We start from the raw sequence: 20439 nt of genomic DNA on the forward strand, positions 1-20439 counted from the left end.
GCTCCTGAGGAGACGTGTTGCCTGTCTGCCATAAATATTGCTGGGTACGTATATGCACATTGTGATTTCAATGAAGCTGCGTTTGCGGTGAAGAGAGTATTTTGGTGCACATAGTCGGTAAAGTTGATGTGATGCTTTGTGTCGTTTCCACAGCCAGGTAGTCACCCTGTCCGCACAGCCAACTCCCCAGGTGCTGCGGATTACAGCTGGGACTCTATTTAGCGCTGATCGCCCTGACCCATTTTAGTGCGCTCACATGCATGGGCGCACACACACACACAAGCACACACACACACACACCAACAAAAACTTGCAAGCAGAGTCATGCATTCATAAAAGGTAAGGCAGATACATACAAAACACCGACATATGTGTCGAGCTTCATTTACGCTCTGTTGAGTCTGTCTGTGTCACAACTTTGCAGATGTTTTAGCCATGAGGACATGAACACTAAATTTGCACAAATTCTCTTCCTAGTCGCTTGGTTGGAACACTGGGTTTTGAAATGATAATGAGTCTGCGAGCCAGGCTCTCCCACATGGCGCCATGTCTAGTGTGGAAACAGAGGAAGAAGAAGGCAACCCTGGAAAGCAGTAGCATGAGATATTTTCTTTCTTCTGTCAGATGTGGATAAAGTCAAATTCGGAGTGAACTAGATATTGCCTTCAAAGCACTCTGTGTTTCTAAGAAGTAATAAAATGATTTTTAAAAAAATGACAATGTGATGTTAACGTTACCTCGTGGAGTTCAGATGTTACCTCGGGGGCAGCTGATTGATAGTTCAAAGTCCTGTGGTGTTTATCAATCTCTGGAAACCACAAGCAATAAAGATATATCTATACTCTAAACATATTGGGTGATGACTCACAATCACAAACGCACAGTTATATTATGTACAGTAATACACGCTCCCATGACCCTACACAAGTGTCGACATACACTTTCCCCAAGGGGGACAATCATTGATTTAATGCATTCACCAGCCCGTCCCATAATTAATATCTGAACCCAACCCTGAACAAAAACCCAACTGTAACGTTAAAACTAAGTTTCACACAAATAGAGAGTTTCTATCAATAGGGACCTCAATTTGTTTCCCATGGTAACACAAGTCCCAATGGGTTTGTGTGTTTTCTGTTCCACTGGGATACAAAAACAAGTGCACACACACACACACACACTCACACACACTCACACACACACACACACACATACACACACACACACACAGGTTAAGAATCACATGATGCTGTGCACACTCAAAGGGAGAGGCAGTGTACGGGTCAGATTCCACAAGCAATATAACCACACAGTCGATCTTCATCTTAAATCAGTGTGTGAACACGATGGTGACAAGTGGCACGTCAGAAGAGATGAAGCCAGGGAGCGTAACGCTGCATCCTCTGGGCACGGCGGCAGCCCCCGAGCCAGAGCTGCTGTGTATCTTTGGGACGGGGGACTTGGGACGCTCTCTGGGCCTGCGTCTGCTCCAGTCTGGCTACAGGGTGGTGTATGGCAGCCGCAGACCGCACAGCTGTGGCCTCTTGCCTCAGGGAGCTCAGGTATACAACACTTGGCCTGGCACTCGATGTGGGAATTTGTTGTGGCGACAAAACGTGCGGAGAAGAAGTTGTGCTCATGCAGCTCAAACATGTTCTTGTGTCCTGAATGTGTGTTCTGCAGGTGATGAGCCATGCAGCAGCAGCCCAGTCGGCCAGTCTGATCTTCATCTGTGTGCACAGGGAACACTATGAATTCCTGGAGACAATGGCATCTCATCTAGAAGGAAGGGTGAATCAACGGTTAATGTTAGAAAATCTGTAACATAAGGTCTTGACTGAAATATAGCATGAATTACTGAAACATAGTATAAATTACTTCAGTGGTAAAAAACAAAACAAAACTCAATTTGTTGGATAGGTTGTTCTCAAGTAATTTTATCATTTAATTATGAAGTTATTCCAACTTGTTAGTTATTAATTAATGCCTCGTTATTTTCAAATATACATATAGGCTAATTCACAGTAAAGTTAATTCTAGATTTTGTAGACTGCATATATTAAACTAGAATATAAACATAGCCTGTGTGTTAGGGTTGTTACTGATTTACAGGTTGAATGAATAATAGATTTTAGTTAAAAATGCTTTTTTTAATGTTTAAAATTGCTTTAATGTGTTCACTTGTTATTCTGATATCTGGTGTACTTGAAGGCAGAAATAAGAAATTAATGAAAGAAGCAAAACAATCATAGCAAAAAAAAATGCATTGTATTTACTGTATAAATTTGGTTGTTTTATATGAACATCAATACTAAAATATTTCAGCTCTATAAAATCAAGAAAATATACAGGAACTGACATAGAATTAAATACACCTCAATAAAAATATCCCATTAAAAATAGTGAAATTAAAGACAATCGTACACGTAAAGCGTGTTTTACACTGGAAAGGTAAAACTCAGTTGTAATTTAAGAAATTAAAGCTTTGGAAAATGAACATCAGCTTTTCTCTTTTTTATTGTTGCAGGGATACGAATATGTAGGTTCATTGAATATATAGAGCTAACTGAATTACATTTTTTCTTTTTTTTCATCTGTCCTGCCGATGCTAATGGATGGAATAAAGGTGCTGGTGGACCTCAGTAACAACCTGAAGAAAGACATGTACCCTGAGGCCAATGCCATCTACCTGCAAAGGTAACGCACTCCTCTGAAAATGTGGACAGATATGAACGGTGTCTACTTCATAAACATAATGTAATAGATTCCATGAATGTGCGGTTTTATGTCTGCCTCAGTCTCACAATAGGAAAAAAAAACTTACAATCTTGTTTTTTTGCTGGTGAAAAACAAACACACACAAAAGCCCCCAAAACATTTTGCAACAGAAGGTGTGGTTGCTTTTTAAAAATGTTTATGTCGGTTGTCATATCTGTGAGAATGACACATTTCTGGGAAAGTGCTTCCAAACACCACTCAGAGCATCTGACATCAAAACTCACCACTGAATCCAAACGAAATCCCCTGGCTCCCGTGGCAGTGAGGACTGCTGTGTGTCTATTCAGTTGAAGGGGAAACATTGATTTTCATCATTTTGAGACCATTCCTTCCCCATCTATGTGTTTAGACAGAAACAGTATCAAGTAAAGTCCATACTGTGTGTTCTCCAGACTGGTTCCTGGAGCTGCTGTGGTGAAAGGCCTCAACACGCTGTCTGCCTGGGCCCTGCAGAACGGACTCCTGGCAGGAAAACAGGTGAGAGGCAAGAGGGAGGAAGGAATCTGTGAAAAGATGGCAGTTGGGTCATCGTGAAATGGTAAATGGACTGTATTTATGTAGCCCTTTTATAGTCTTATAGACCACTCAAAGTGCCTTACAGCACAAGTCACTTTTGCACACAGCCATACAGTGCTGCTATTTACTGCTCTTTCTTCTATCACATTCATACACTGCCGAAAGAGCCGCCAGAGGCAATTTAGGGTTAAGTGTCTTGCCCAAGGACACATCGGCATGCGCCTTGGGGAAGCTGGGATCGAACAGCCGCTGACCTTTGGGTTGGTGGACGGCCGCCTCTTCCTCTTGATCCACAGCCGCCTTAAATGTGGTCCTCAAGGAAAGCTTTAATTGACCTTTAATTGGAAAAGTGGCTGTCGGACTTGTTCAAAACGGGAGACGCTCGCCTCACCGCACAAACGCCACGCAGAATATTAGCAAAGGAATTGATTTCATTTGTTTGGCTGCAGATTATTGATTTCCCCATCTTTCCATAAAAATGCAAGAAGGAAATGAGGGCAGCTCTTGTTTAAACACACTTCCGTTTCACAGCTACAAAGAGAAAGACAAACATGCTGGAACCTCTGGAGACTAAACCTGAATCTGCCTCGAATCCTCTTCAACACAAACAACCCTCTCTCTCTCAGACACACACACACACACACACACACGCCGCAGTGCTCTATTTTCTTTGAAAACAGGTAGCTGTGAGAGCGCAGGAGCGGTGTGTTTGAATGTGTGTCTTCGTCAGTGCGTGTGCAGGTACAGTATATATCCACATGCACATGCTCCTAAGTGTGTGTGTGTGTGTGCTATTCCCCAGCCAGCAATTTGATCAGATCCACAGCAGGGTTGCGGCTCTGTCACATTTACATTCAGACGGAGATTTAGGCTGTCGGCCGTCCCCTGCTGTTACTGGTGCAGTAATGTAGGGAGACATGGCTGGCTGCCCGGTCCACTTATACACACACCTGGGGGAAAACTGCTCAATCCTACTGACTCGCCTATATGCTTGTCAGACTGCTCTCTCTCACTTGAACTCCGTCTCTCTCGCTTTATATGATTCCAGAATTTTTTTTTTTTTTACCCCCTTACAAACAACTTAATCGTCTTGTCACAGAGCTGTAAGCGTCGTAATAATCTTCGGCACGGTGAGATCAAGAAATGGGATTACATATTGAGCAGTATATGTATATATATATATAGTGTGCATGTGTCTTTACGTACTGTAGTCATGCACGTCCAGGGGGCTTCCTCTCCAAATGACTGCAACAGAACCGTGGAGATCAAAAAAACATGTGGTAATTTTGTAGACAGACAACGTAGGTGTACACGATCATCTTAGAGAAATTATTAGCAACTGAGAAACAAAGGGTTGCGGCAAAAGGAAAAGCATTTCTTCATTTCTGAGGAAAGGTTCATTTGGTTTTTGAAATTACTGAGCGTTTTACGTCCCTAACAAATATAACTATGGAACTACATTACATGTTATCACGCCCTCAATTACTAATGAAATAACAAATCCAACACTGAGCTTATCTCAATAACTAATGTCTAACAACTGTTGTCTTTGTATCTAATTCTCATGTGCCATTAAAAAAAAATTAAGAATACATATCAGAGCCACACAGTTGAACTGACATGTGTCATGTTCCTTAAATGTGATGAGACAATTTAAGGCAATCTCACAAATGCTGTCCTGCTACAGTAAATACTTGTTGTTTCTGTTTGAATATATTTCTTTTCCAACGTGCCTTGCCAAACCTTATTTAAACTAAAGGTATAAATATTTGACCTTTAAAAAACTTGGAACCTGAACCAGAGTGGTACAGTGCATGGAAACGAGAAAGCAGTGAGAGATGGAACAACGAATTGTAGGTTTTCCTCTTTCCTCGGTATTTATCGCAATAACATAAACATATAATATTCACAACCTTGTCCTTGTCCCATTATCAACCCACAACTACTCTGCGGCCCCTTTTAACAATATCTCACTCCTCCATGCTCCAGGTCTACCTGTGTGGGAACAGTGCAGAGGCAAAGCAGGCAGTAGCAGAGATGGCCACCAAGCTGGGTCTCACAGTTCTGGACAGAGGGTCTCTGTCTGCAGCCAGAGAACTGGAGGACTTCCCCCTGCAGCTGTTCCGAGAGTGGAGGCTGCCTGTACGCGTGGCTGCCGGCCTCACCGCCTTCTTCTTCTTCTATCTGCTCATTAGAGATGTCATCTACGCGCTGGTTGAACAGGGGGACGACATCTCCTACAGAATCATGATGTCCCTGGGCAACAAGGTGAAGATTTCCTCCCCCTTTGGTTTAGTGTCCGGTTGACTGTTGTTTCGTGTTCCCCTCGAGAGTGTGTCCTTTGTTCCTCTTTCAGGTCTTTCCCATTGTGTCGCTCATCATGTTGTCCCTGTGTTACCTGCCTGGCGTCATCGCTGCCTTTCTGCAGCTCTACAGAGGAACCAAATACAAGTCAGACATCAAAGCCGGACAAAACATTTTGGAGTGTAAATTGGGCAGCTGACTTTTGCTCGTTCCAGGCGTTTCCCCCCTTGGCTGGACCGCTGGATGCTGTGCAGGAAGCAGATGGGTTTGATCGCACTGGGCCTTGCTTTTCTCCATGTCATCTACACGTTCATCATTCCTATTCGCTATGCTGTCAGACACAAAGTCATCTCACGCGTGGTGAATGAGGTACAGCAGGCTGGTTCAGATCTCTCGCAGTATTGCTGCCAACCTGCACATAAAGGAACATAACATAGAACTATTATTAATGAGGGAAATCACCATGTCTCCCATGTCTCTCTATGTCTGTGTCTCTATGTCTCTCTCTCTCTTAGATGAAGAACAATAAAACCACCCCGTTTTACTTTGATGATACGGAGGCATGGGGCACAGACTCGTTCTTTGTGCTGGGGATCCTGGGTTTCTTTCTTTATGTCCTGCTAGGCCTGACATCCCTGCCCTCTGTGGGAGGCTCCCTCAGCTGGAGGGAGTTCAACTTCATTCAGGTCAGAGCGCAGTTGGAAACGTATTGTGCCCCATGTGCATGTGTGAGTGTGACTGTGAGTGTGGGTGTGTGTGTGTGTGTGTGTGTGTGTGTGCATGTTTTTACCTTGAGGCCTACAGACGTTATCAGTCACATGCTTACTATCAGACCTTTGATAATCTTTCTTTGTGATGATCCATATTTGGAGTGTCCGAGTTTTCTTCAGAGTTATTAAACTGTCGCAGAAGCAATAAGTCACCGGCGCGCATTTTCCCCAGAGCCTAGTTAACCAACTGCCTAACACAGGCACACAGAGTGAAAGCCTGGCTGACTCTAGCCCAAGATTTTAAATGTTAAGTTATTCATTAAATAGAATTATTATACCTGTATAATCCCCAGTGAGAATATTTTTAATTCAGGTCACAGGTCCATTTGTGTAAAGGTCAGATCCATTGGTAGACCTCAGATAGGGAGTGAAACTCAGAGATACAGGTCAATGTCAAGATAAGATAAGATGCCAAATAACAGGTATTCATTTACATAAATTGTTTTTTTCCTGTTGTCGGTGCAGTTATGATTGGGGTTATCAAAAAAGCAGCGTGATTTTTTAAATATACATGTTAATGCTCACAGCAGAAGAAGCTGCTGTTCTAAATTGGTTAAATAAGATCCCCGATTATCATTATGGGGGCAAGGTTCATTAATGCACAACATTAATATGAATGGTTCCTTATTGTGCTGTTTGCACTCATTTTAATTCGCTCTGGATGAGAACATCAGCAGCCAAATGCTAAAAATGTAAATGAAAGCACATTATCCAAGTAATTAACAATAACCGAGCCTCAAAGGCCACTGGTGCTACAAAACCAATTATTCTGGAACGGCTGAGAAACAATTTATATTTTGGGCTTATTGTAATGCTTGCGGATTCCGCGAGCACAGAAAATATCCAGACATTCTTCTTTAAATATGTAAAAATAAATACCACAGAAAAGTTAACTTCAGCGTGTGCAAGGTTTTTCTGCCAAGAGACGATTTCAGAGCCTTTTTCTTTAACTAGAACTATAATCCATGAGCTAAGTGGCTTCAGTTACCTACTAACTATTATGGAATAATTATTATTTGTAAATACATAGTAATATTTACCTCTGATGTCAAACTAGAATGCTTCAGCTACTTATTTACAAGTGAGACACAGGAGTGGAATTGATTTTCTCATCTAGCTCTCAGCAAGAAAGAAAACTATTCTAACTAATATTTCTAACTAACTATTTCGTGTTTTCATGTGCTTCTTTTTCTTCTCAGTCTAAGCTGGGCCACCTGACCCTGTCCATATGCACTGCGCACGGCTACATTTACGGCTGGAACAAATTTCTTCGTCCCTCTACCTACAAGTGGTACACTCCTCCGGGCTACATGCTCTGCTTGATCGTGCCGTCTGTGGTTTTGGTGCTCAAGCTGCTGCTCCTCCTTCCCTGCGTGGACCGCACCCTTACCCGCATTCGACAAGGCTGGGAGAGGAGCCAGCCGAGGGGGGACATGGGTGAGAGTAATGCCACCAACCTGTGAAGGTCATCAGGGTTGTAGGTTCATCACTGAGGCTTTCCTCCATTCATTATGTTGAGAGGAATACGATTTAATGTACATATAATTTATATTTTAAGAATCTGGCCTGAAAAAGTAAAATGTTTTTTTAAATTTTCAAATTGCCATAGATTTGGAAAACATTTATTATAATATACAATGTTCTCATTTTATAAAGCGTTGCTGATGTTTACTTTTTGGAAGTAACCTCTTTATTTTCAGGTTGGCTTTTGAAAGAAAAAAAAAACAGCCAAGGATAAAACAAAAACATAAAACAAATAAAGATTTGATTTCAGTCAAATGAACACATCTCTATCGATATAAGTGTTATTAATGACTTCTTGTTATTTGGGTTTTGGGCAACAATGCAGAGTTTGTATGTCAGCTTTTTTTTCTATTTTTTTGGGGGGGGGGGCTTTTTTCCACCTTTTTTTATTTGACAGGACAGCTAGATGAGGAAGGGTAGAGAGGGGGAAGGCAGGAAATTGTCACAAGTCGCATTCGAACCCTGGACCTCTGCGTCGAGGCATAAACCTCTCAATATATGTGTGCCTGCTCTATCCATTGAGCCACCCCGGCCACTTGTATGTCTGCTTTGTTGAAAATTAGATTGATATCTACCTAACCCCCTAACCGTGCTGAAATCTACTGTATTTGATGAACCTAGTCTCTGTTTCATTCTCTCCTATCTCTTCTCAGGATGTTTATGATCTCTCTGCTTTCACACACACACACACATACACACACACACACACACACACACAGTTACATACAAATATTATATATAATATAATACTAATTATATTATCACATGAAGAGTCAACACACATGCACACACAGATGCGCTCTTACAAGTGTGAAAAACCAGAGTGTGTAATAGGGGGTAACACATTTAAAGACCCTGGGAGCAAAACAAGTGTGATTAGAAAGGAACACCCTCAACATGATTTAAGAGAGCTACAGTCAGCGGCTAATTCCGACGCCGAATGCAGGTAGATAATACTCATCAGAGTATGTAGAAGGCAGACAGAATATGGGTTGTAAAAGTAAGGCACAGCTGACAGTTTGGCAACGATCGGCAAAGAGGTATTATCAGTGTAAACTGACAACAGATCGGAAGCAGCTGGGCAGGCAGGTGTGTGATCAGATGAGGAGCAGAGGTGGGAAATACTGATGGCTGTTTGACAGGTGCAGAACGGCAGGTGTGGGACAACTAGAGACGTTAGTATGTATAACTGTAATCAGATGATCTGGTGGCAGAAGAGGGAAGAGAGGAGGATAGAGCAGCTTTCGTCCTGAGTCTGGTGCTACAAACGGCAAGGCAAGTTTATAAATGATTTCAATGATAGTCAAAGTTAGGTCAATTTAAGATGAAGACTTGAGTAGGTTTTAAGGAATCCCGTTGAGACATAAATCCTTTAATACTCAAAATGTTCTCAAGGTGGAAATGGGCTGACATTGAAATTGTTTTAACATGGCTTTTAGTCTTCCTGGCTTGTTTGGTAGTTTTGTAGTTTTTCATTTTTTTTCATTTTCAATTTTCATTCTTCGCTTTTCCAAAAAACAATCAATTTACTTTATCTTTGTTTAGTTGAAGAAAGTTTCAGTACATCCACTTATTTCATGCAGTCCCTTAGAGTTCATATGGGATCAATATCTCCTAGTTAAAATGGTTATGTACATTTCTGTATCATCTGCATACAGTAACATATTTTTGTGTTTTCCATTATCTGAGCCAGTGGAAAGAATTTAGATGTTCATCAAGGATGGTATATTGGGAAACATGTCATTTCTGCCACTGAGATGTGTAATTACCTATAGACACACCAGGTTTCCCCGTAGATCCAGTCATTTGTTGTGGTTGACTGTCTCAAATGCAGCACTGAGTTCCCTTAATACTAAGACTGAGATTCCACCACTGACTGTGTTTAAGTGGAGTAGTCTCAGTGCTACAGTGTGGTTGAAATCCTGACCAAGAGGCTTTTCAGCAAGAAAAATTCAAATTAAGGGCGACGTATTCAAAAGAAGCAAAATTTCAGTATGTTCTTGCATTGAAGGCAACCATGACACAAAATGGTAGCTCCACCAGCTTTCTTATGCATTCTACAAACTTCATAAAACTAAAGTTGGTTTAAGAACAGCTGCACTTGTATTTAGGTCTGACTGAGTTTCATTAAAAACAAGAAAATCAAGGTTATTCTTGATAATAATTGATTAAAATATTTTCCTGCCAAAGGACTGGTGTTTAGTAAAGCTAGATTGAATGTATTAAAAGCATTACGTGTCTAGTTTGCTTGGGACATACTGTGCCTGACGGGGATTGAATGCTAAATTTGATTTTGCCCTTGCTGGCATATTGGCCGTTCTTTTTGTATTACCTGTCAGGACCGGAATTGGGGAGGTTTCTTGCACACTTGGCCCGGCTGGCCCTGGGAAGAGTCATAGGTGTCATTAACATTGGTGCCTGGAACTGGAACTCATGAGTTGGTGACACAAACAACTGAGTGTGCTGTGCTTTTATCAAGCTGGAGAGGCTGAGGATGATTCTGAAGAGAAATGCTGCATCTTTTTTGCCCAAAGCAGAACATTCAGTCAAAGATATCCTGTTATCTAGCATCTAACAACATTATCTGCACACACAATCTCTCATTACTCACACCCATCCCATTGTTTTATTCTTCCATTACCAAAGAGCTGCTGTTAATTTTAGCCTATTTCCTGCTGTTAGTGTCTGTGTGTGTGTGTGTGTGGGTGTGTGTGTGTGTGTGTGTATGTGTGTGTGTGTGTGTTTGTGTGTGTGTGTGTGTGTGTGTGTGTCAGTGTGATAAAATGAGGTACAGAATTCCAATATGGCCTTGGTTAAGAATTGAGATGTAGCAACATACAGAAAACCTGCGAAAAAAGTAAACTTGGAGTCATTATTTCCACTCACGTTTAATTTCACTCACCTAGACAACCTTGAAAACGCATAATAGGATTATGTGTGTCCAGCCATGGAAGATTGACTCTATATGGGAATAAATAAACAGTTGAAATTGTGGGTAAGGACACAGATCATGGAATCCATCCCTGATTCATATGTAAAATATACACTTGGAAGCTGAATGAAATGTATATAATAAATCTGGCATTTGAGATTTGCACAATGCTATTCCAAAGTTTGGACATAACTTGAATTTTTGCACATTTTGCCTGAAACAAAATGATCACTGCACCAAATCAGTAGACATTTCTCGTTTATAAATTGCTGTAGAGTTTTAAGGAAAATTGTTTTTGCTTTTGTGAAGTAAAAAAAATTAATCCTATGTGAAATATGTTCATTTCTTGTTCTTTCATTTAATTAAATGTATTGTCTCTTATGTGTGGGTATACTTTTCTAGAATTGAAAACAATATAACATTGTAATAATACTACTTTTTCTGTCAAGAACACCTGATAACATATCCTTCATGATAAATGTTTATGTACTCTCTTAAGTCGCTTTGGACAAAAGCGTCTGCTAAATGATTGTAATGTAAAAAAATCCAAGGGTGTGCACATATTCAACATTCATAAAATAAGTTCCTTGCAAACTGTTAACAAGTGAGGAATTATAAAAACCTAGATATAAACAGAGATAATCACTAGAGGTTTTTATGTTTTTTTAATCCAAAATCTATTTGATCTATTGTTAAAATTATTTCCAAAATATTTTTTTCTTCTTTCTTTGAACTCTGAATTATGAGCACTGCGGGTTCAAAGAATTTATTTCTCCTGAAATAAATTAAAGTCTTTTCCCATATGGGCAATCTTGACACACTGTTTTTTCATACAGACCAGAAAACCAGACTCTATAGCCCCTCAGGTTTGCATTTAAGACTGGATAACTCAGGACAGCATGGGGTACCTTACACTTGGATACCAAGGGGGCAAATGGCATCCCGAGCTCATTGTCTGGTGGATTAGACCTTGACAATATGTTCAAACTCTCAATCTCCAAGTCTGCTGAGGTAAAAGTTGCCCTCTGTTACATCAGGAAGCAGCTCAACTACCACAAGGGACTTCTTCTGAGTTCTCACGGAGCACATAATGCTTAATTGATTCAGCGCAAATGTCAAAAGAGAGGTATTTAGGGTGAGCAGAGTTACTTCTGCAGCTCTTATCTTGCAGTTTAATTTATGTGGAGGCTTGCAAGCAGCCTACAGCATTCGTAGTGCCATTTGGTTTTAACAACTGTTGCAATTCCTTAACAGAAGAAAACTTAAAATGATTAAATACTACTAATGAAAGCCAAAGAATTTGATCTTGTAACACATATCAATGAACGATAAGGCGCAAAAGTCTTGGTATGTCTACTAGCTATGTCTACTACTGATTTCTCTGTTTACCTAATTCATTTTTAAAAGTTATATAATGACCAAAGATTTAGATTCAAGTCACCAAAAGTTTTGGAAACATTGATTTACAAACTTCACAGCAGTGTACACTGAGGGAACTACACGAAGGGCCCCACATGCAATCATAAAGATCACATAACATAAATTATCTACAATGGGGTTTCATACCTGGTTGGTCATATGTCTGACATTTTCAAACATTTGCATCTTGAGCATTTGCAATAATAAGTAAGTCTTTTTTAAAGAGTTTGCAGTTACTGCACTTCATTTTTAAGATTTGGTCTTACTTGTTTAAATTAATTTCTTCTGAGGATTCATGAATGGGACCTCAAAGACACATTAGGAGAAATGGTCTGGAGTCATAAAAAGTTGAATGAAGAAGCCATAAAAAAGTATATATAGTATATACAGTAGTCACAAGCCACTACTCTTAAAATCAGATTATTTAATGCATATGTTCTCAGAGCGCTGACCCCTGCTGGTTTAATGTGTTTTGACTCTGATAGTGTTTGGCAAAGGAGAGTTACTTTTTTAAAAATTAGATTGCATCATACTGTACTATTTTGTGCCTTCTTGGGCTAAAATCACAAGGTTTAAGTGAAGGAAAATTTAATCAAATTTGTATTAGATGTAAATAACACTTGCAAGCATATATTCATAAATAAAAACTGTACAGTTAATAACTTACAAGTTTATCCCAGCCACTGTTTAAGCCCAAAGAGTATGAGTATTTCCTTGTGTGTAGTATCACTTAATCCTCTTGTTTTAGAGTGATGTCATTTGTATATCTTCTGTCAGCACTCATTTATGAACACAAATAAATCAAGTCACGAATGCGATCTACAAATGAAAAATAAGATATACAATAATTTGTGCATAACTTTGGGTTTCCACAAGTCTATGCATGTTTAGTGTTCTATACAAGGTGTGACGATCTGCTCTAATTAGAAAAAATGTATTTTTGATATTGAAATCACTTACAGGTATCAAGTCACGAGGCAAGATACCCCAGTTTTCCACCAGCTCTTGAATGCAAATATATTATGTGTGGAGATCGAGAAGTGAAAAGATTTACATGTAGAGTTTTAAAACCTTTGCTGCAAATGAAACCTGGTCCATATGTGGGAACCCCAAATTGTGCACAAATCGTTTAACACATTTCTAAATCTTATTTTTTACAATATGTTAGACCATATAATACACATCTGTTACCATTTTGAGTCAGTAACAACTGTATTTCTTTCTTTCTTGCCTTTTTTCATAGTTTTGTATGCATGCTTGCACATCGATCTCTTGTTATTAACAACTAATAATTTCAGAGTCTTCATGTTCTGTGCAATTGATCTTTATGCACAATATCAATGGCCCTTCTGTTCTGTCACAAGAAAATAAAATGCTCTCTCTGCAGAGGACAGAGGAGTGCAGCTGCGAGCAACTGTTTCCTGGAGAACAACATCAGATCGGCCTGAGGGATGAACCCTGGAGAGGGAACCGACCGAGACGACGAGACAGAGACATTGAAGTCAGCAGGGAAAAACTCTTGTGAGTTTGACTGAGCTTCCAGACAGGATGAGATACAATTGCGTGGCAAGAGAGAGAGAGAGAGAGGAAACAAGGCAAAAGTCTGCACACCACCACAAGTTCATTTTGAGCTTTGTAAAGGTTTTTGTTTCTCATTAAAACACTTCTTGTACAGTATGTTTATGTAAGCATTACTGTAGAAACAGAATGTAAATGAAACAATTCATCTCGGTTTACTTTGCTGACATTGGCAAAACAATGAATGTGCATAATTAATCCGTGCATGTGCAGCATTTCTGTTTCTCTAGGTGTGTTGTAATCCTTGCAGGAGGGGGCATCAGATTGAACACCACCAGCACCAGCAGGTGCTGTAACCTTGAGAAATGTAGGTTTTAGGACATTGGACTAAAAAAGAGAAAAATGAGTCAAGAAACATACTAATGTATGCACACAGATGACTAATAGGCACTGCACAAAAATCGATAGTGCAACAACGAAGCACACAAGGAGCAGCTGTGATTTGATCTCAGCAGGGAAAAACCTACGTGCAGAACAGCAAGTGTGGAACAACGGGAAGTGTTGGTATGTACAAACCAGAAATCAATCAGATGACCGGATGCAGAGGGGAGGATGTGGTGTAGCAGCCGTCGCTATGACACAGTCTAACTGTGTCAGGAGGTAGTTGGTACAAGAGAAGTATGCAGCCCGAAGCAAAACATTTAGTCAGAGACATCCTGTTATCTAGCATCTAACAACATTATCTACGCACAATCTGCAATCCCTTAGACCATCTTGCAATGTATTATTCTCCTATTACCAAAGAGTTGCCGTTAATTTTAGTCTATTTCCTGCTGTTAGGGGTGTGTCGGGCTGAGTGTGTGCGTGTGTGTGTGTGTGTGTGTTTGTGTGTGTGTGTGCGTGCGTGCGTGCTGATGTAAATGAGATTCCAATATTGCCTCAGGAAAAAATTAAGATGTAGCAACGGAAGCTGTGAAACAGGCAAGCTTACCACCATCATTCCCACTCGTTTAATTTCTCTCACCTACACAACCTTGAAAAGCCATAACAAGATTATGTGTGTCCAGCCATGAAGGGTTGACTCAGTATGAACATAAATAACCAGGGGAAATTGTGTTTGAGGAAAAGGATCACGGACCATGTTTAATGGAGATTTTGTACACGATTCATCTGTGAAATGTACACTTGGGTGTTGAACAGCGCAAAAAGAAAACTGTGACATACAAACATGCAATAAAAACCATCTAAACCCTCCACTTTTATCTCTGGCAACAAAAGTGAGTTCTGAGCATTTTATTTTATTTCAACAAACATGTTTAACTGATATAGTGAAGGCTATGAATTATTAAATCATACACTATTTTGAAAAAGGGTCAGTTTTCCAATTAATTTTTTTCTGCATCAGATGTCTAATATCTGAACGTTCTACTTTAAACCGACTAAACTGTATAACAGGTACACTGTCATTTATTACTTAATTTATTATATCCACCAACAACACATAGCCTGACTTTATTAGAATAACACACAGTTAACAGCCAATGACAGTGAGATTCATCAGATTTAACTATACTCCGAAAGAAACTCATCGTTCCCCTGCAGTTCAACCAGAACCAGCAATAGTATCGTAAAACTAACAGTTTGAGGTCAGTGCATGATTCCTTTGAGCCAATCTATTGTAGAAGTCCCTGGCTGAGTGTTCAAAGAACAGTGGCTTATAGTGAGAATTTATGCAAATCAACAAAACACATACAATTAATACACACATTTTCAAATTCAAGTGTTTTTCCCCCACAAAAACTGCAGAAGATATCGGATTCTTCATTATGAATTATGTAATACAAAACATATATGTCTATAAATTGACTGTAGAAAATAGATTTATGTTAGTTCACTTTCACATAAGGGGATAATCAGGCGTGTTGGGGAATGCACTTGTTTGCGAGTTCTGTACAAGAAACAGTTCTGCAACATATTGTTTTTGTTGTTCATTGTGGCACTTAGGTAGTTGTTGAGCTACAGAGGGTTTTAAACACAACACAACTTAAGTCATGGGCATAACATTTTTTGGGGATCTTGGCTCAGATAACCATTAAAAGCAACAACAAATGAGACCACTGGGACACAACTGAGATGAAGGATACAGAAGGAGTACACAAAAAGAAAACTCTGTCACTACTACTCTTAGGATCCAAGCACTGAAGTGGTTCTGAACAGGTCACACTGAATGCGTAATATTTATAAAGTCACATCCTTGGCAAAATTACATACAGTACCGAGGGAATACAGTCAACTTGGTTTTCGTCTTCAGCTGCTTTCAGTCTCACAAATTCAGGTGCAATTGCAAAATTGTAGTTCGCTGGAATAATGACTGATCACAATAAGAGTTAAGGTGAGCGCAATCAATCAATTTCAGGCAAAATATGGTCGTATGGTAGAACCGATCCCTATCTTAATACAAATTTAAATACATTTTGACTTAAATCTCCTAAATACACAATAGGGGCAGGGAAACACAGGCAAAACACATAAGGGAGGAGCAGACGATCACATAAGTTGAAAAACCAGACCAAGACAGGAAGTAAAAACAACCAACAGGAACAAAAGGAAAGTAATATCATTATGGGAAGTCTAAAAAGTCACTATTGAGTCCTGTATAGATGCAGGTCTGTCAGGAACTTCAATATATGGGAGTGCAATGTGGTGACTAATCAATAACTGACGCAGATGGGGGGGGGGGGGGGGGGGGGTCACGCTCAGCCGGCTGAGCGTGACAGTAGGTGATTCAGATGCAGAGCAATACAAGACAGGGCAGGGTTAGGGCAAGAGAAGGCAGTTACAAAAAAAACCCACAATCCAAAGATTAGGAAAGGACTGGCAAGTGAGTTTGGCCGAAGGACCATACCACGATAAATTAAGTTACTGATATACAGTATATAAAAAGTGTGTTGCAGTCCAGGCATGACATGGGACACATTCCATCCCAACAGTGGACTGGAAAATAAGTGATCACTGAAATGACAGCAAGAAACTGAGAGTGTGCATGCGTGATTGGGTGAAAGGCAGAATGAATGAGAATTAGACTACGACCAAAGCAAGCATTGGCTTAGTCTGAACTTATGCTAGAAGAGCTACATTTAATTCCAAACTCACGCTGCCCTGCATTTCATCAGGAATCTGCTGGCTTAAAAAGAAAAGTGATACTTTTTAGAGTATCCAAACAGAGGTGTCTGTGGTGAGTAGTGCTGCTGCGACCGCTGCTTTGAGCAGACTCATTTATAGTGGACGTTCCAGCAAGGATCCTGCAGCATCACCAGTGCCATATACTCTGAGCCAATTTTACAAGACCCCGAGGGAAGAGGGACTCAAGTGGTTGTTGTTCCACTTGATTCTTGCTCGATATTTCTTCACCCTCACAACAAGCAAAGGGGTTTTACTTCATGTGTATTAAATGTAATTTACAGACCACAAACATGGCTTTATTAATTACCAGCCTTAAAAACCAGCGTAGCCTATTTACTGTCAACACAATCAAACAATCATGGAAGTATGTGTGGGATTTACTATCAAATAACTGGTTTGACTCCATACTGTTGAACCTTGCATTTGTTTAGTTGTCTTGTCTGCCTACTTGTGTGAAAGGCTGCAAATTGACAAAGAATTTATGTGAATAGATTAAAAGCTATTTTTTCCTATATTGCAGTCTTAAGTTAGGAGAAAAATGCGCCACCAACATACCCCTGTTCCTCAGAGAGTGGTGTAGTCCTCCTCATCATGAAGTATGGGTCCATAGGAGAGACTAGTCATTTCACTGACTGAGAGACTGACAGCATCTGTCGGCAACTGAATGAACAATCGGAAGGCCATGTGGGCACATATGTGATTTATCTTCAAAAAAACTGGGAGAAGTGATGAAACATGGAAAAACTGAAGCTCTAACATTCAAAGTATAGGTCAATTTACACATAGGGTGGATATCTACAAAGTAGTGCTGTCTGATTGAATGAAGATATATATATTTTTCAATGTCTAGTAAAATAACAGACAAAGATCAGCAGAGGGCCTTAAAAATGAACAGACAGATTCACAGCCCACATATTATTGCTAAATAAAGTTGTAAATGATATGATGATGTTAAAAAACAGTGTCCTTCTTACACATCCAGCAGGCATGGAGCAACATTACCACCTACTAACTTTAGTCTGAAGAAACTGTCTTGGCCCGTAAGACGGAACCAAAACCAAAACAATGTCATTGATTTATTTTTCTCTTCTCCAACAATGATTTTTATTGATTGAATGTTTGAAACGCTTTGCAATGAAAAAAGATCAGGTAATAACATTAGTGATGACAATCGATTTAGTTATATTAAGTAAACAAGTAGTTTAAGATAACCACTGAAAGGAAACTATGCAAAAAGCTAAGGATCAGTATTCTCTTAATACTCTGAATACAAGCAATTCAGCTTATAATAACTTTTCGTATTGCTGTCACTTGTCTGCCAGTCTATCTGCAGGGGGTAGACTAATCCTAACATTTTTATTTATTGATTTTTTTACTTTTAACCTACCTACTTTTGCTTCTTACAGGTTTCACATTTGAACATATTTTTACTTATGCCATTTACATTGTACATAAAAGCATAGCAAGTATATCGTTTAAATATGTTTGACTTTCTGAAGGTATTAATGGTGTTGTTGTAAAAGTTCAGTGACATGTTTCAAATTTTTTCTCTATCAGCACTTTGTCTACAATCTGGTATTCCAGTGCACTCCAGTTGATCACATCCCCTGGAGTGAAGTTTAGATGATCCACGTAGTTCTGGATCTCGCAGGGGGAGAGTATGTAGTGCCACATGTGGACATCAGACATCATGCCAACGAAAGACTGGTTGATGTCAAATCCCCCACCGTGGGCATCCTGCTCCTGTAGAAATTGCAGAGGTTAGAAGTACAGAAGCATTGTTGTGCAACCATTGTTTGGAATTCCATACAATAGAGACACACAATAAATCACACATTTGCACATTGACTATGAAGCGTACCAACAAAACGGCACAGTACCTGTCCTAGAACAATTATAGGGGTTCCTCTGATGGTTGACCCAGAGATGCTGAATTTCTTAATCGAAGGTCGTCCATCAAACCACACCTGCACCAGTCCAGACTCAGAGTCCCATGTCGTACAAATAGAGTGCCACATGTTCGGCTTGTAGTCCATCCCTCTATACTCCGTCTTTCTCTCCCTGACATGGGACTCCAGCTCCTTATTTGCTTCATCCCAGAAAATCAGGAATTCGTTGCTATTTGAGGCTGTGGCCAAAGAGAACAGCACGTGGTCTCTTTTGAGGTCCGTAAAGGACCTGTAGGCATCACAAAAAGACACGATCATGCAGGATACTTTGTACAGTCATGGATACAGTGGGTTCTTTTTTTTTTCATGTTGTACATTCAGTGCTACCTGTGACAGACGGTTACACTACTGAATTCCCGCAGTGATGTAATCAGCTTCACGTGAGCTTTGTTGGATTGCAGTGGGAAGGTGAACATTTTACCTGACATATCTGAAAAGAGAGAAAAACGTTTTGCTATACATTTAGGTTCTTTTCTCATAGCTTATCATTTTTGTTCAAGCCTAAAATAATGACTACTACTACTACTTCTACATATACTACTATGACTACTGCTAACAAAAATGATAATAAGATAACAAATCTTATCAAATCATATAGAAATAAATGTTTTTCAGGTATCTATCAATTTTGAAATACATGAGTCAGTTTATGCAAATAATGGATTTGATTCCTGTTGGACGTTGGAATGAGCACCAATATTTTGGTCTTGGTCATCAAACAGATTCACATCCTGCTAGAATGATCTGTTAATCTCAATCTAAATGGGAATTGGGAATAGGGAATTTAAACACATCTGTCGTATTTTGCTGAATTGAAACTTTTCTATCAATATAGTGCATATTTCAAAACCTCATGTCTGCTTCACCCTGTTAAATTAAGATGTTTAAAAGGTAAATATCAAGAGGCAAAAAAACTTCTATATAGCACCTCGCATGCTCTTTTATGCAGGCTTTTAACTTTTAGCTCTCACTCTGTTAAATGATTTATGTCTTCTTCTCTCTTTTTACCTTCAATACTTGCAGCACATGCTATCAGCGTCGCCAGCAGAAGCAAGAAGGTCATCTAACATAAAGACAAAAGACGCCAGAGTTAAGATTTGATGCAATTCATTTAAGTTGCTACTCATTGTTTATTTTTATTTGCTTTAGCCTTGTCCAAAATAGGTGGCAAATGTTTAAAATATGACAAACAGTATAATAGTTTAAATTAAATTTAACAATTTTGCGTGGGAATATCTTACCTTGAAATCAGTCTCAGCGTTTTTTGTGGGAAGCAGTGAACAGGGTGGATATTTGTACGCTCACATGCTTCCCCATTTCTCGGTGTGAGTGTGTTTCCTTCCTTATTTCCCTGTGTATTTTGATACTTTATGCTTAATCAACAGAATCATCCTAATGTCGGAAAAGTCATTGTTTGCACATGATTAACTACAATTTTTCTATTCGTTCAAATTGCTGAAACCAAACCTATACAGCAATAATAACAGGGTGTACTGAACACACTCTAAAGACAGTACCTTATAGATCACTGCAGCAAAGTAAGAAC

General features: G+C 39.6%; 2 protein-coding genes across 2 annotated transcripts; one reads left to right on the forward strand and one right to left on the reverse strand.

Moving 5' to 3' along the window:
- The first annotated feature begins 1032 nt into the window (after positions 1-1032).
- On the forward strand, positions 1033-8139 carry LOC118314269 (metalloreductase STEAP4-like). Its single transcript, XM_035640609.2, has 9 exons — positions 1033-1562; positions 1684-1791; positions 2627-2697; positions 3171-3255; positions 5284-5562; positions 5651-5745; positions 5814-5967; positions 6114-6284; positions 7568-8139. The coding sequence occupies exons 1-9, from the start codon at positions 1347-1349 to the stop codon at positions 7829-7831; spliced, it is 1443 nt and encodes a 480-aa protein (XP_035496502.1). The 5' UTR covers positions 1033-1346; the 3' UTR covers positions 7832-8139.
- A 9490-nt stretch (positions 8140-17629) lies between these two features.
- On the reverse strand, positions 17630-20239 carry LOC118303373 (serum amyloid P-component). Its single transcript, XM_035629578.2, has 5 exons — positions 20135-20239; positions 19902-19956; positions 19221-19323; positions 18825-19122; positions 17630-18687 (listed from the first exon to the last, which is right to left on the reverse strand). Exons 2-5 carry the CDS (start codon positions 19954-19956, stop codon positions 18469-18471), a joined length of 675 nt encoding a protein of 224 aa, XP_035485471.1. The 5' UTR covers positions 20135-20239; the 3' UTR covers positions 17630-18468.
- Between the last annotated feature and the right edge of the window lie 200 nt (positions 20240-20439).

The sequence above is a fragment of the Scophthalmus maximus genome, chromosome 1 (assembly GCF_022379125.1).
Source record: "Scophthalmus maximus strain ysfricsl-2021 chromosome 1, ASM2237912v1, whole genome shotgun sequence".
In the NCBI taxonomy this organism is placed as follows: domain Eukaryota; kingdom Metazoa; phylum Chordata; class Actinopteri; order Pleuronectiformes; family Scophthalmidae; genus Scophthalmus; species Scophthalmus maximus.

Coding starts and splice junctions, on each gene's coding strand:
- LOC118303373 (XM_035629578.2), bottom strand. CDS start 19,956: ATGACCTTCTTGCTTCTGCTGGCGACGCTGATAGCATGTGCTGCAAGT. Junction 19,123..19,220: donor AGTGTAACCGTCTGTCACAG/GTAGCACTGAAT, acceptor TGATGCCTACAG/GTCCTTTACGGACCTCAAAA. Junction 18,688..18,824: donor CTATAATTGTTCTAGGACAG/GTACTGTGCCGT, acceptor CAATTTCTACAG/GAGCAGGATGCCCACGGTGG.
- LOC118314269 (XM_035640609.2), top strand. CDS start 1,347: ATGGTGACAAGTGGCACGTCAGAAGAGATGAAGCCAGGGAGCGTAACG. Junction 1,792..2,626: donor CATCTCATCTAGAAGGAAGG/GTGAATCAACGG, acceptor GATGGAATAAAG/GTGCTGGTGGACCTCAGTAA. Junction 6,285..7,567: donor GGGAGTTCAACTTCATTCAG/GTCAGAGCGCAG, acceptor TTTTCTTCTCAG/TCTAAGCTGGGCCACCTGAC.